General features: G+C 41.3%; 1 protein-coding gene and 1 long non-coding RNA gene across 2 annotated transcripts; both read right to left on the reverse strand.

Annotated features, from left to right (window-relative positions):
* Window positions 1-5772: 5772 nt before the first annotated feature.
* On the reverse strand, window positions 5773-6953 carry LOC110874577. Its single transcript, XR_002556063.2, has 3 exons — window positions 6835-6953; window positions 6250-6303; window positions 5773-5943 (listed from the first exon to the last, which is right to left on the reverse strand). It is a non-coding gene; the product is annotated as an uncharacterized LOC110874577 (long non-coding RNA).
* Window positions 6954-10244: 3291 nt separating this feature from the next.
* Window positions 10245-11525, reverse strand: LOC110876184. Its single transcript, XM_022124360.1, has one exon. It carries the CDS (start codon window positions 11523-11525, stop codon window positions 10245-10247), a length of 1281 nt encoding a protein of 426 aa, XP_021980052.1.
* Between the last annotated feature and the right edge of the window lie 1437 nt (window positions 11526-12962).

A 12962-nucleotide genomic window follows, 5' to 3' on the forward strand; every position in this document is an offset into this window, starting at 1 on the left:
GGACTCTCAGCTGATGATACCCTGACCTTAAATCAATCTTGGAATAGTAACACGACCCTTGCAACTGGTCGAATAGGTCATCTATGCGCGGAAGAGGATAACGGTTCTTCACTGTGACCTTGTTCAGCTCGCGATAATCGATGCACATTCTGAAAGTGCCATCCTTCTTTTTCACAAATAACACTGGAGCTCCCCAAGGTGAAGAGCTTGGACGAATAAAGCCCTTTTCCAAGAGCTCTTGTAGCTGCTTCGACAGTTCTTCCAATTCGGTTGGAGCTAAACGATACGGTGCGCGGGCTATTGGTGCTGCTCCAGGAGCTAACTCAATCTGAAACTCGACTTGACGATGAGGAGGTAAACCAGGTAAATCTTCAGGAAACACTTGAGGAAAATCACGCACAACTGGTATATCCTCCAGCTTCTTTTCCTTTGCTGATGAGTCAGTGACAAGTGCCAGAATGGCAGTATGTCCCTTTCGTAAACATTTCTGCGCCTTTAAGTAAGAGATGATGCCAACCACAGCACCACTCTTGTCACCTTGTACTTCGAGAGGTTCCTGACTGGAGCGAGGAATACGAATAACTTTTTCTGTGCATAAGATCTCCGCATGATGTTGGGATAGCCAATCCATACCGATGACGACGTCGAAACTACCCAAAACTATGGGTATGAGATCAATCGAGAAAGTCTGACCCGCTAGAACAATACTACAACCCTTGACTACCTGTGCGGCTTCTACACTTTTACCATTGGCTAGTTCTACGACGTGTTTGGTGTCTAGGGGTGTTGGTGTACGTTTTAATAATTTACTCATTTTCAATGACATATAGCTTGTATCAGCACCCGAATCAAATAAGACAGTAACATAAATATCGTCGAGAAGAAACTTACCCATAACCACATTGGGATCATTCACTGCATCTCCTCGACCCAACACAAAAGCACGACCACGAGCTTCATTGCCGTTGTTGTTGTTGTTTCCCCCATTGTTGTTGTTACCATTACCCTGATTGTTGTTATGATTGTTGTTGTTCTGGTTCCTGTTCAACTGAGGGCAATGCCTTTTGAAGTGACCCTCTGCACCGCAATTATAGCACCCCTTGTTGCCCTGTTGCTGATTCTGCTGTGCTGGTAGCTGCTGCTGGTTCTGGTTCGCAGGTCGAGCGCTTCTACAATCTTTGGCCTCATGACCCATCTTGAGGCATCTTTGACAACGAACCTTATTACACTGGCCACTGTGATGTTTGTTGCAGGTGTTACACTTTGGAAGGTTTCCTCGATACCCTCCCTGTCTGTGGCTGCCTGAGGAGTGCTGACTTGGACTCTGGTAACTGTCTGTCTTTCGCTGTTGAGCTTGTGACTGCACTGAAGCTGATCCCTTGCTAGAATCCCCATCCCATTTCCTCTTACTTTCACTGGGAGCAGCAAGTGTAGTAGAAGCAGTAGTGGTAGCAGTAGCACTGATACGCTTTGGCAGTTTGTTCTGATCCACTGCCTGATCGGTGATGCGATGAGCGAGACGCTGGATTTCCTGGATGTTGTTGAGATTAGCCGAGGTAACGTGGCTCTGTATTTCGGGTGCCAAACCTTTGAGGTACAACTCAATACGCTTGTATGGAGGGTCCACCATAGTTGGACATAACACAGCCAACTCATTCGATCTCTTGGTGTAAGCTTCAATTTCCGAACCAACCATCTTCAAGTTATACAACTCGTCCTCCAACTTGTGAATGTCTTCTCTAGTGCAGTATTCCCTCTTGATCAGTTCTTTGAATTCATTCCAGGGTGTGGCGTTAGCAGCTGCCAACCCTAAGATCTGCACTTGTGCGTTCCACCAAGTGAGCGCAATCCCTTCAAGTGTGCCAGTGGCGAACTTCACCCTGCGAGCCTCAGGGCATTCACACATTTCGAAAACCGACTCGAGCTTTTCAAACCAGTGGAGGAGTCCAACTGCTCCCTCCGTGCCACTGAACGAACTAGGACGACATTCCATGAAATTCTTGAAGGTGCACCCAGGTTGTTGCTGAGCGGGTTGACCTATTGTGTACGAATAGGGCAAAGTTAAGTACGAGAATTAATGTAGGATCTAAAGATCCTAGTGTCTATACTGCAGGGTATACTACCTGCTTGGGCGGCTGCAACTGCCGCAGCAACGAGAGCCTCTAGCTGGGCTTGAGTCATGGTAATTCGTGCGGCCATTGATCTTCACATCAAAGGCAACATAAGTGAGAAAGGTTCGCGAATAGTGCGATGACAGAAGAGTGTAAGCACATAAGTATTCTCATGCAATGACAAGTTGTGAGCAAGGTAATGTAAGCATACTACGAGCAAAGTTCTATGCAAATTCTAGCATGTAGGCAATAAACATAAACCTTATTACCTAGGAAGTTGAGTCTTGCACGTGGAGCGAAGCGTCGTTGTGGATCGTTGAGAGCACTGTTCTGGTTATAGTCTGGTTTTAATAAAAACGTTTTTCCATATTAAAACCAGGTTCTCTATAACCAATGGCTCTGATACCAATCTGTCACACCCCCAAAATCCACCTGCGGAGTATCACCGCTTGGGAGCGTGACTGACCAGGATCAAGCCACCAATCATACAGAACATTGTATAAAGTAAAAGTAAATGCAATATAAACCAAACCAATTCCATATGAAAGGTATTTCCAAAACATAAGTAAGTTGTCATTGTTTAGCGGAAGCGTATTATTGTAAAACCCATAGCAAATAAGTATCAAATATCAAAAGTGTTTAACAAGATGATCAAGATCCAAGCCCCACAACGACCAGCTCCTCCGTGTGCAAGCTCCAAGTACCTAACGATCTGCAAGGCATGTAACAGAATGATCAACAAACTAGTTGAGCGAGTTCACAGAAAGTAAATGCGTAATAGTAAGTTCGTTTGTAACAGGTGGCTCTACTGGGCCGTTTGTATGTTCTATTGGTGGTGGTGTTCCACGTTATTGGTGGTAGTGTTCCACGTTATAGGTGGTGGTGTTCCACGTTATGGGTGGTGGTGTTCCACGTTATTGGTGGTGGTGTTCCACGTTGTAGGTGGTGGTGTTCCACGTTATGGGTGGTGGTGTTCCACGTTATTGGTGGTGGTGTTCCACGTTGTATAACCACTAGACTACTCGTAACTATAGGTATCCTTCACAACCGAGGATAGTGATCAGTAATAAGTATCCTTCACATCCGAGGATAGTGATCAGTATAAGTATCCTTCACATCCGAGGATAGTAATGTGGTAGTCTAGTCATAGTGTCAATAGTGTATCTAATCAACCTTTCAATCCCATTCCCAACACCCCGGGAATCCCATGCCTTGGTAAGAGTGTGAACTCACCTTGGTTTGCTCGGTATGCTAGGTTATGCACTCACAAGAATTTAATCACGTCCTATTGTATGCACGTATAACAAATCAGTTCATGTTCGCAATGATACGCATGCAATTTAATGTTCACATAGCAGTCAGTTTGCATGTCGGCACAACACGTATTAATGCACGTATACAAATGTTAACGTTCATCAAGCATGGCATGCCAAATAAATCAAGCATATAATTCCATCTTTCAAAGTAGGTTCATAAATCCCTAGTATCTTTCGAATCCAACTATTATCTTTCGGCAACAGTTATCACAATTATCCTTCGGACCAAAAGCTATGTTTCGAACTATGTCATCTTTCGACCAACTGCCATCTTTCGGTCAACCTAATTATGTTTCGGTCAAAGCTATCCTTCGGTCAATGCTATCCTTCGGTCAGTGTTATCCTTCGGTCAGTGTTACTATGGTTCGAAGGACATGTATCTTTCGGTCTCCACTACGTTTCGAACAACTAATATCTTTCGGTCAATATCAGTTACGTTCACACAGAGTTTCCAAGTTTAACCGTGATTATCAATTAACACCAATTCCACAAATCAGTTAACATCAACACGATCAAACAAGCATGATTCCCATGTTTATCAAGAACCCTAATCTGAATAACAAAATCATTCAAACTATCCGATTTACACATAGGTGCCGATTACATAAACATGTCCGATTACAATATGACCAATTCGATTAACATATATCCGATTATCATACATATCCGGTTAACATACAAACAACATATTGCAATACCAACATACATATCCGGTTATCATAGCCAATCCACAAGACATCATTATTGAACATCATCAAAACAGATCCGATTAACATGCTAACAATATATTGCAAGACAATTTATTAATCATGAAGTCAAAGCATCATAAACAACATCTCACACTAACCGGAAATCTGGATTACAGAATGAAATCCTTCGAACAGAGAGTAGGTCTGCTATATGCCGTCACACACACACAATGGAAACTAGGGTTTTTGGAAGTAACTGCCGGTTTGCATGAATTCACGTTTATAAACGTATCACAGGAATGGGCCAAGCCCATTAGAAAGGCTGGGCCGAAAGATGTCGAAGGATAGGGTCCTTGGTCGAAGGATATGTTTCGAGATCCTTCGAGTCGAAAGTTGATCCTTCGAATCGAAGGATATGTTTCGACATCCTTCGAAATGTATGTCATGTTTCGTGATCTAGACTAAGTGTTTTAATAATAAATCTAATATTATTTTCTACCACAGCAAATAATCACATATAGGCAAAATGACAATACGTTTCATTAAAACACAACGCGTACAATTTCAAGTCCACAATCCAAACAACTAAACAGTCAAAGTCAACGCGTATTTAATGCGAAAGTGAAAGTCAGAAACTCGAGTTGTCACAGATCCCGCGAAGATTGAAGCAGTTAAGAGTTGGGTTACGCCGAAGAACCCGTCTGAAGTCCGTTCTTTTCTCGGACTAGCGGGCTATTATCCTCGATTTGTCGTAGGGTTCTCTAAAATCGTTGTGCCGCTTACCGCCCTCACTCATAAAGACAAGCCTTTTGTTTGGGGAACTGAACAAGAGTCTGCTTTCTAAACTCTCAAGAACATGCTTTGAAATGCTCTCCTCCTTGCTTTACCCGACGGAAACGATGACTTCATTGTCCATTGCGATGCCTCGAACCTTGATCTTGGTTGTGTTCTCATGCAGCGGGACAGGGTTATCGCCTACGCATCTCGTCAGCTCAAGATCCACGAGACGAACTATACGACCCATGACCTCGAGCTAGGCGCAGTTGTTTTTGCGTTGAAAATATTGGCGACACTACCTTTATGGTACAAAGTGTACGGTCTTCAAGGACCATAGGAGCCTACAACACATCTTCAGCCAGAAAGAACTTAATATGCGTCAACGCCGATGGGTAGAACTTCTCAACGATTACGACTGTGAGATTCGTTATCACCCAGGCAAAGCAAATGTCGTTGCCGATGCTCTCAGCAGACGAAGCTATATGCTTAGCACCCACAATATTCCCGCCCAGCATCATCTCGAGTCTCTCATTCACGAAGCCCAACATGCATGTTTTACCGAGCGTGCTTTGAAGAAGGAAAGAATTCTTCACGGTGGAGCCCAGCGGATCGAACACACACTTCACATGAGCTTCCGGTTTGAGTTCAAGCATTTGATGCTTGAATCCCTCAAACCTACGCTCTGATACCAACTTGTAACATCCATAAATTTTTTATTTATTTATTAAATAACAACGTACTTTTCTAACGAAAATTGGGCATGACCCGTTTGAAAAACGAGCGGTCCCCTGTTTTACATAATCCAAAATCATTCGAAAGACACAACATACACGTCAAAACATACCATATTTTACTTGCAAATCATCAAGTTTATGTACGTACTTACGACAAGTTTTTCAAAAGACAAACATAATAAAACTAGGTTTAACTACTAGACGAAAACATAAGTGACAAAGTATTAAACATTGACTTTTACAAAATGCGGAACGCTTGACGGGCTTGAGGCGTGTTCGAACCAGGCGGAGCTTGATAACTAGACATGAGATTTACCTACACGACCACAACATCAAAAACTCATTAGAACAAAAATTACTTTCTTTAACCCAAGAATCTATCTTACGGGCTAGAAACAAATGTGACATTCACAACTTGTGCTTTGCTACATTCTTTCATCCTTGCACGGTAAAATGTTCCAACGGAACTTCATACCATTCCTTCTAAACTTACAATAACATCATTCGACCCTTTCAAGTGAAGGGTCTATGCATACATCTTTCTCCATATTTGATTCGAATTAACACATTATTGATAAACACATATCTATAATAAAACCAAAAATTTGTACAAGAAGCGTACCTCGGTCTTGATCCCCTTGTTGCTTCACTTGACTCGAACTTTCTTCCTTAACGCCTACATATAACCATTCATTCTTTTAATTCATGTTTCATGCTCATTTACACATATCAATCGATAAAACACTCATGCTTCATAAACATGTTCAATTCACACAAAGTTTATGGCTTATATGACTAGCATTTTCATTGAGGCATTTTGTCAAACACTTGATGTGCACATTATCAACAAAGCACAAAGTACAAGTATTTATTGCATAACCCTACTTATTCACCTTCTAATCTAACAAGAATCAATCAAGTTCATGACTTTCTTTCATCCTACACCATCTTAACTAATCTAATTTCTCTATCACATTCAGATTATGTATCAATTCACCTCCATAAACATATCATCATAATTCATCATGTTCATCTTTTTCCTACAACAAGTGGGTATGAACCCTAATCATCCAAACAATCAAAATTATACAAAATCCTCAGTCTATTACGAATTCCTAACTCATAATTACACAAGATTTCCAAATGATTTCATGATTGGGTTAAAACCCACTTTCTACAAATCATCAAATCAGAATTTTCGACTTACCTTGTGTTGAACAAGCTTAGATAGTTAAAGATTGGAGCTCATGCATCAATTTAGGCCCTTAATTCCTTCCTAATCTTGTGATTTTCTGAAGTTAGGGTTTGTTCTTGGCTTCTCCCTCTTGATCGATCCCACAAACACACCAGTACGTGTGTTTTGTGTTTTCCCTTTTTCCTTTATTTGTTTTAATTAAAACTTTTATTCTTTTTAACAAGTTTAGTCCCTTCACTTTCTTAGTTTGTTTATTTATCATTTAACTTTTCTTCCTATCAAGTTACTAGTATAACTACTTAACTAGGTTAAATATAACTTGTCTAGACATTTCAAATAACATAAATAAATTGCATATTTTGGGGTGTTACAAGTCTACCCCCCTTAAAAGAGGTTTCGTCCCCGAAACCTTAACATGTACCAAATAATGTCGGGTAGCGCTCCCTCATTTCATCTTCTAATTCCCATGTAAGATCCGATCCTTTCCGATGTTGCCATTGCACCAAGACTTGCTTTATAGTTTTGTTCCGAAGGTGTGTTACCTTGGAATCCTTAATAGCTATCGGTCTTTCAATATAATTCAATTTTTCATCCAATTCGATATCGTCAAGGGGCACATATGCTGTCTCATCCGCTAAACACTTTCTCAATTGTGACACATGAAATGTGTCATGTATTCCATCTAATGTTGGCGGTAATTCCAACCGATATGCTACTTTTCCAACCCGGGCTAAAATCTTGAAAGGTCCAATGTAGCGGGGACCTAGCTTTCCTCGCTTACGGAAACGGATTATACCTTTCCATGGGGAAACCTTTAATAACACATAATCACCTATTTGAAATTCGATGGGTCGCCTCCTTTGATCTGCATAGGCCTTTTGTCGATCTTGAGCCGCTTTTAAACGGGCTCGCACAAGATCGATCTTTTCATTAGTTTTAGCCACTACCTCATTGGGCGCAATTTCTCTCTGCCCCACCTCTCCCCAACAAATTGGAGTTCTACACTTCCTTCCATACAACAATTCATACGGTGCCATTCGAATGCCGTTATGGTAGCTATTGTTGTATGAAAATTCCACCAACGGCAAGTGGTCATCCCAGCTTCCCCCAAAGTCTATTACACATGCTCGCAGCATGTCGATAAGTGTTTGAATGGTTCGCTCGGACTGACCATCCGTTTGGGGGTGGTAGGCGGTACTGAAATGTAATTTTGTACCCATACTTTCATGAAAACCTTGCCAATATCGAGATGTGAATCGGGTATCTCGATCCGACACAATAGATACAGGAACTCCGTGTCGTGATATTATCTCGTTAACATAGATCTCCGCCATCTTTTCGGAAGAGAAAGCTTCCCGAATGGGTAAGAAGTGCGCGCTCTTGGTGAGGCGGTCTACGATCACCCATATAGCATCGTGACCTTTCCTTGTCTTAGGAAGCTTGGTCACTAGGTCCATCGTCAATTCTTCCCATTTCCATACCGGAATCTCTAACGGTTGCAACTTCCCATATGGTTTCTGATGTTCTGCCTTTAGCTGCAGACATGTCAAACATTTGGCAACATACTTGACAATATCACACTTCATGCCGGGCCACCAATAACTTTTCTTCAAGTCCAAATACATTTTTGTAGCTCCAGGATGAACCGAGAACCGGGATTTGTGAGCTTCTTCGAGTAATACACCCTTTGCTTCGCTAAACCGAGGTATCCAAATACGACCATACATGGTTTAAATTCCATCGGATCTTTCTTCGAATTTATCCACAAACCCCTTTGTTCTTTCCTTTTTAGAATCCATTCCGCTTAGTGACTTGATTTGGGCTTCTTTAACCATTTCGAGAAATCGAGGTGTAATTACCATCTTCATGGACTTTACTTGAATTGGAGGCGGGTAATCCTTTCGGCTCAGGGCATCGGCTACTACGTTAGCTTTACCCGGATGATAAAGGATCTCACAATCATAATCTTTAAGAAGTTCTAACTACCTTCGTTGCCTCATATTTAATTCCCTTTGCTCGAAAAAGTATTTAAGGCTTTTGTGGTCGGAATAAATAACACTTTTCGTACCGTATAGATAGTGCCTCCATATCTTCAAAGCAAACACTACTGCAGCTAACTCCAAATCATGGGTTGGATAATTACTTTCGTGTGTCTTCAATTGCCTAGAAGCATAGGCAATGACTCTACCCCTTTGCATCAAAACACATCCCAACCCTTGGTGTGACGCATCCGTAAACACCACCAAGTCTTCCGTTCCATCAGGTAAGGTTAGTACCGGGGAACTCGACAGCTTTTCTTTCAAGGTTTGAAACGCCCTCTCTTGATCTGCACCCCATGAAAACTTCTCATCCTTCTTGGTTAACTTGGTCAACGGCAAGGCCAATTTAGAAAAGTCTTGGATAAACCTCCTATAATAGCCTGCTAAACCCAAAAAGCTTCTTACTTCACTTGGGTTCTTGGGAGGTACCCATTTCATAACGGCTTCCACCTTTGACGGGTCTACTAAGATACCATCCGCATTAATCACATGAACGAGAAATTGTACCTCTCTAAGCCAAAAAGCACACTTGGAGAATTTCGCGTACAATTTCTCCTTGCGAAGTACTTCAAGAACCTCACGTAAATGGCATGCATGTTCGGCTTTACTTCGGGAATAAACCAGGATGTCATCGATAAAAACTATAACGAATTTGTCTAACATGGGCCGACAAACTCGATTCATAAGATCCATGAACGCGGCAGGCGCGTTCGTTAATCCAAAGGACATTACTAAGAACTCGTAATGCCCGTATCGCGTTCTAAAAGCCGTTTTCACCACATCCTCATCTCGCACTCTTAACTGATGGTACCCGGACCGCAAATCTATTTTTGAAAACCAACTTGCCCCTTGTAACTGATCGAAGAGATCATCGATTCGGGGCAATGGGTATCGGTTTTTCACCGTCAGCTTATTCAACTCGCGGTAATCGTTGCACATGCGCATCGAACCATCTTTCTTTTTGACAAAAAGTACAGGCGCTCCCCATGGCGACACACTCGGGCGTATAAATCCCTTGTCGAGCAATTCTTGTATTTGTACCATTAACTCCCGCATTTCAGTTGGGGCCAACCTATAAGGAGCCTTGGCTACCAGTTTGGCATCGAGATACAATTCAATCTTAAAATCTACTTCACGTTCCGGCGGAAGCCCCAGCAAATCTTCCGGAAAAACATCGAGAAACTCGTTCACGACTTCAACCTCTTCTATCTTAGGGGTATTCTGCTTAGTATTCACCACATAAGTTAGAAATGCCTTGCTTCCATTTCGTACGTACTTGTACACTTGGACTATAGAACAAAGCTTCAAATTGATATTCCTTTCCCCTTGTATGCTTACTCGTTTTCCTCCCGATGTTAACACATGAATCACCTTCTTCTCACATTAAATTTCGGCCTGATGTTTAGCTAGCCAATCCATGCCAACTATAACCTTAAATTCCCCCAATATCATGGGAATAAGGTCAATGGCAAACTTCTCGTCTTCAATGATTATTTCACAATTTCTACAAACTTCGTGCAACAAATAACTCTTACTATCGGCTATCTCTACTTTTAATGGTACATGCATTCTTTCGATTCTAAAAGAGGGGTGTGACACTAGTTCACTGGATACAAACGATCTACTGGCACCAGTATCAAATAACACGTACGTAGGCATCGAGTTCAATGAGAATATACTTGATACAACATTCGGGTGGTCCTTCGCTTCTTCGGTTGTGATCTGAAACATCCTCCCCTTAGCTCTTGGGGCTTCCTCCTTTCTTGCTTCCTTATCGGTTTTCTGTTGAAGCTTGGGACACTCAGCCTTAATATGACCCGGTTGGAAACAGTTGTAACACGTTCTGGAAGGATTTGGACACCTATAGTATGGGTGTCCTTCTTGACCACAATTGTAACAGCCCTTCTTCCCTTTCAAACACTCCCCCGTGTGTAACTTTCCGCACGTTTTGCATTTCGGAATACTACCCTTCGCCTTATCCTTCTTGCTTTGATCTTGAAATTTTGGTTTCTTTGAAGGGCTCGAGCTGGAAACATTCTCAGATACTCTCTTTTCACCTCTTTCTACCTGTCTTCTTATTTCAATCTCCCTATCTCGGGCCAAGTCAATGAGCTCATTCAAAGTTTCACATTTAGCGGGAATTATGAACTCCCGATATTCAGCCTTCAACATACCGTAATAACGGTTTATCTTCATTCTTTCCGTTCCTGCTATATCTTTACAGAACTTCAGCTTGTCAAGGAAAACGTTGGTGATTTCATCAATGGTTTCATCTTTCTGACGAAGATGTAAGAAATCTTCTTGGATCTTGTCAATGGCAGATTGCGGACAATGGTACTTCAGAAAAGGTTCCTTGAACTCTTGCCATGTCAAGACTTGAACTTTTTCTTCCCCAAGCTCTTTACTATAAACATCCCACCAATCCTTAGCTCGGAGTTGTAGCAAACCGGTGGCGAACATCACTTGATCCTCCTTTTCACAATGACTCCTTATGAACACTGCTTTCGTACTTGCAATCCACCTTTGACATGCTATAGGATCAATTTCTCCTTTGAATGGTAACGGGTTGCACGCCATAAATTCTTTGTATGTGCACTTGCGAGTTCCTTTCTTTTCTTGCATTACATTAATCATTCCCTTTAACTCGTCCATCTTACTCGCCATCATTGATTCTACCACTTCTAGTACATGACTTTCTACTTCTTGGGCTAAATGAGGAATACTTGCTTGCATTGCCCTTCCAATCTCTTCCGAGATCATAGTTTTCAGCTGTTCTTGTCGTGTCGCTTCATCCTCATTCGTATCCGTCATCTACACATAAGCATCATTCCTTATTTCAAACATTCAATCATCCTTTCCATCATATAATCATTCTAATAGTACATAACTTCCTTTGAAAGTTAACATTCATGCATACTATCATTCTTTAGAGTCTTCTTATAACGCTTACAATACTTCACGTATGATAGAAAACATTAAACAAATCATCACAATTGATATAGGCTGAAAACGGTCTCCACCGTAAGTTACGGTGTCACCGTAACTTACGGTGGCATTATTTTTCTTACGGTGTAAAGCTACTGCTTTACGGCAGAGGAGTTTTGTCCCAGTGTCTACCGTAAGCTACGGTAGCCACCTAGCTTACGGTGACGCCCAGCATACTATGATAAATTTCTTATTTTGCAGCCATCTTTCCAACCCGTTTTAACCCGAACCAGTCCGTTTCATCCCAAACTTTTACACATCATCCCATAATGATTTTCCTATCATTCCCTAGCTAACTCATTCATAATGCAAAATCAACTTTAAAGGTACTTACTTGCTTCGCGCCGCGGATCGAACACACACTTCACATGAGCTTCCGGTTTGAGTTCAAGCATTTGATGCTTGAATCCCTCAAACCTACGCTCTGATACCAACTTGTAACATCCATAAATTTTTTATTTATTTATTAAATAACAACGTACTTTTCTAACGAAAATTGGGCATGACCCGTTTGAAAAACGAGCGGTCCCCTGTTTTACATAATCCAAAATCATTCGAAAGACACAACATACACGTCAAAACATACCATATTTTACTTGCAAATCATCAAGTTTATGTACGTACTTACGACAAGTTTTTCAAAAGACAAACATAATAAAACTAGGTTTAACTACTAGACGAAAACATAAGTGACAAAGTATTAAACATTGACTTTTACAAAATGCGGAACGCTTGACGGGCTTGAGGCGTGTTCGAACCGGGCGGAGCTTGATAACTAGACATGAGATTTACCTACACGACCACAACATCAAAAACTCATTAGAACAAAAATTACTTTCTTTAACCCAAGAATCTATCTTACGGGCTAGAAACAAATGTGACATTCACAACTTGTGCTTTGCTACATTCTTTCATCCTTGCACGGTAAAATGTTCCAACGGAACTTCATACCATTCCTTCTAAACTTACAATAACATCATTCGACCCTTTCAAGTGAAGGGTCTATGCATACATCTTTCTCCATATTTGATTCGAATTAACACATTATTGATAAACACATATCTATAATAAAACCAAAAATTTGTACAAGAAGCGTACCTCGGTCTTGATCCCCTT

This window comes from Helianthus annuus, chromosome 9 (assembly GCF_002127325.2).
Source record: "Helianthus annuus cultivar XRQ/B chromosome 9, HanXRQr2.0-SUNRISE, whole genome shotgun sequence".
Classification (NCBI taxonomy): domain Eukaryota; kingdom Viridiplantae; phylum Streptophyta; class Magnoliopsida; order Asterales; family Asteraceae; genus Helianthus; species Helianthus annuus.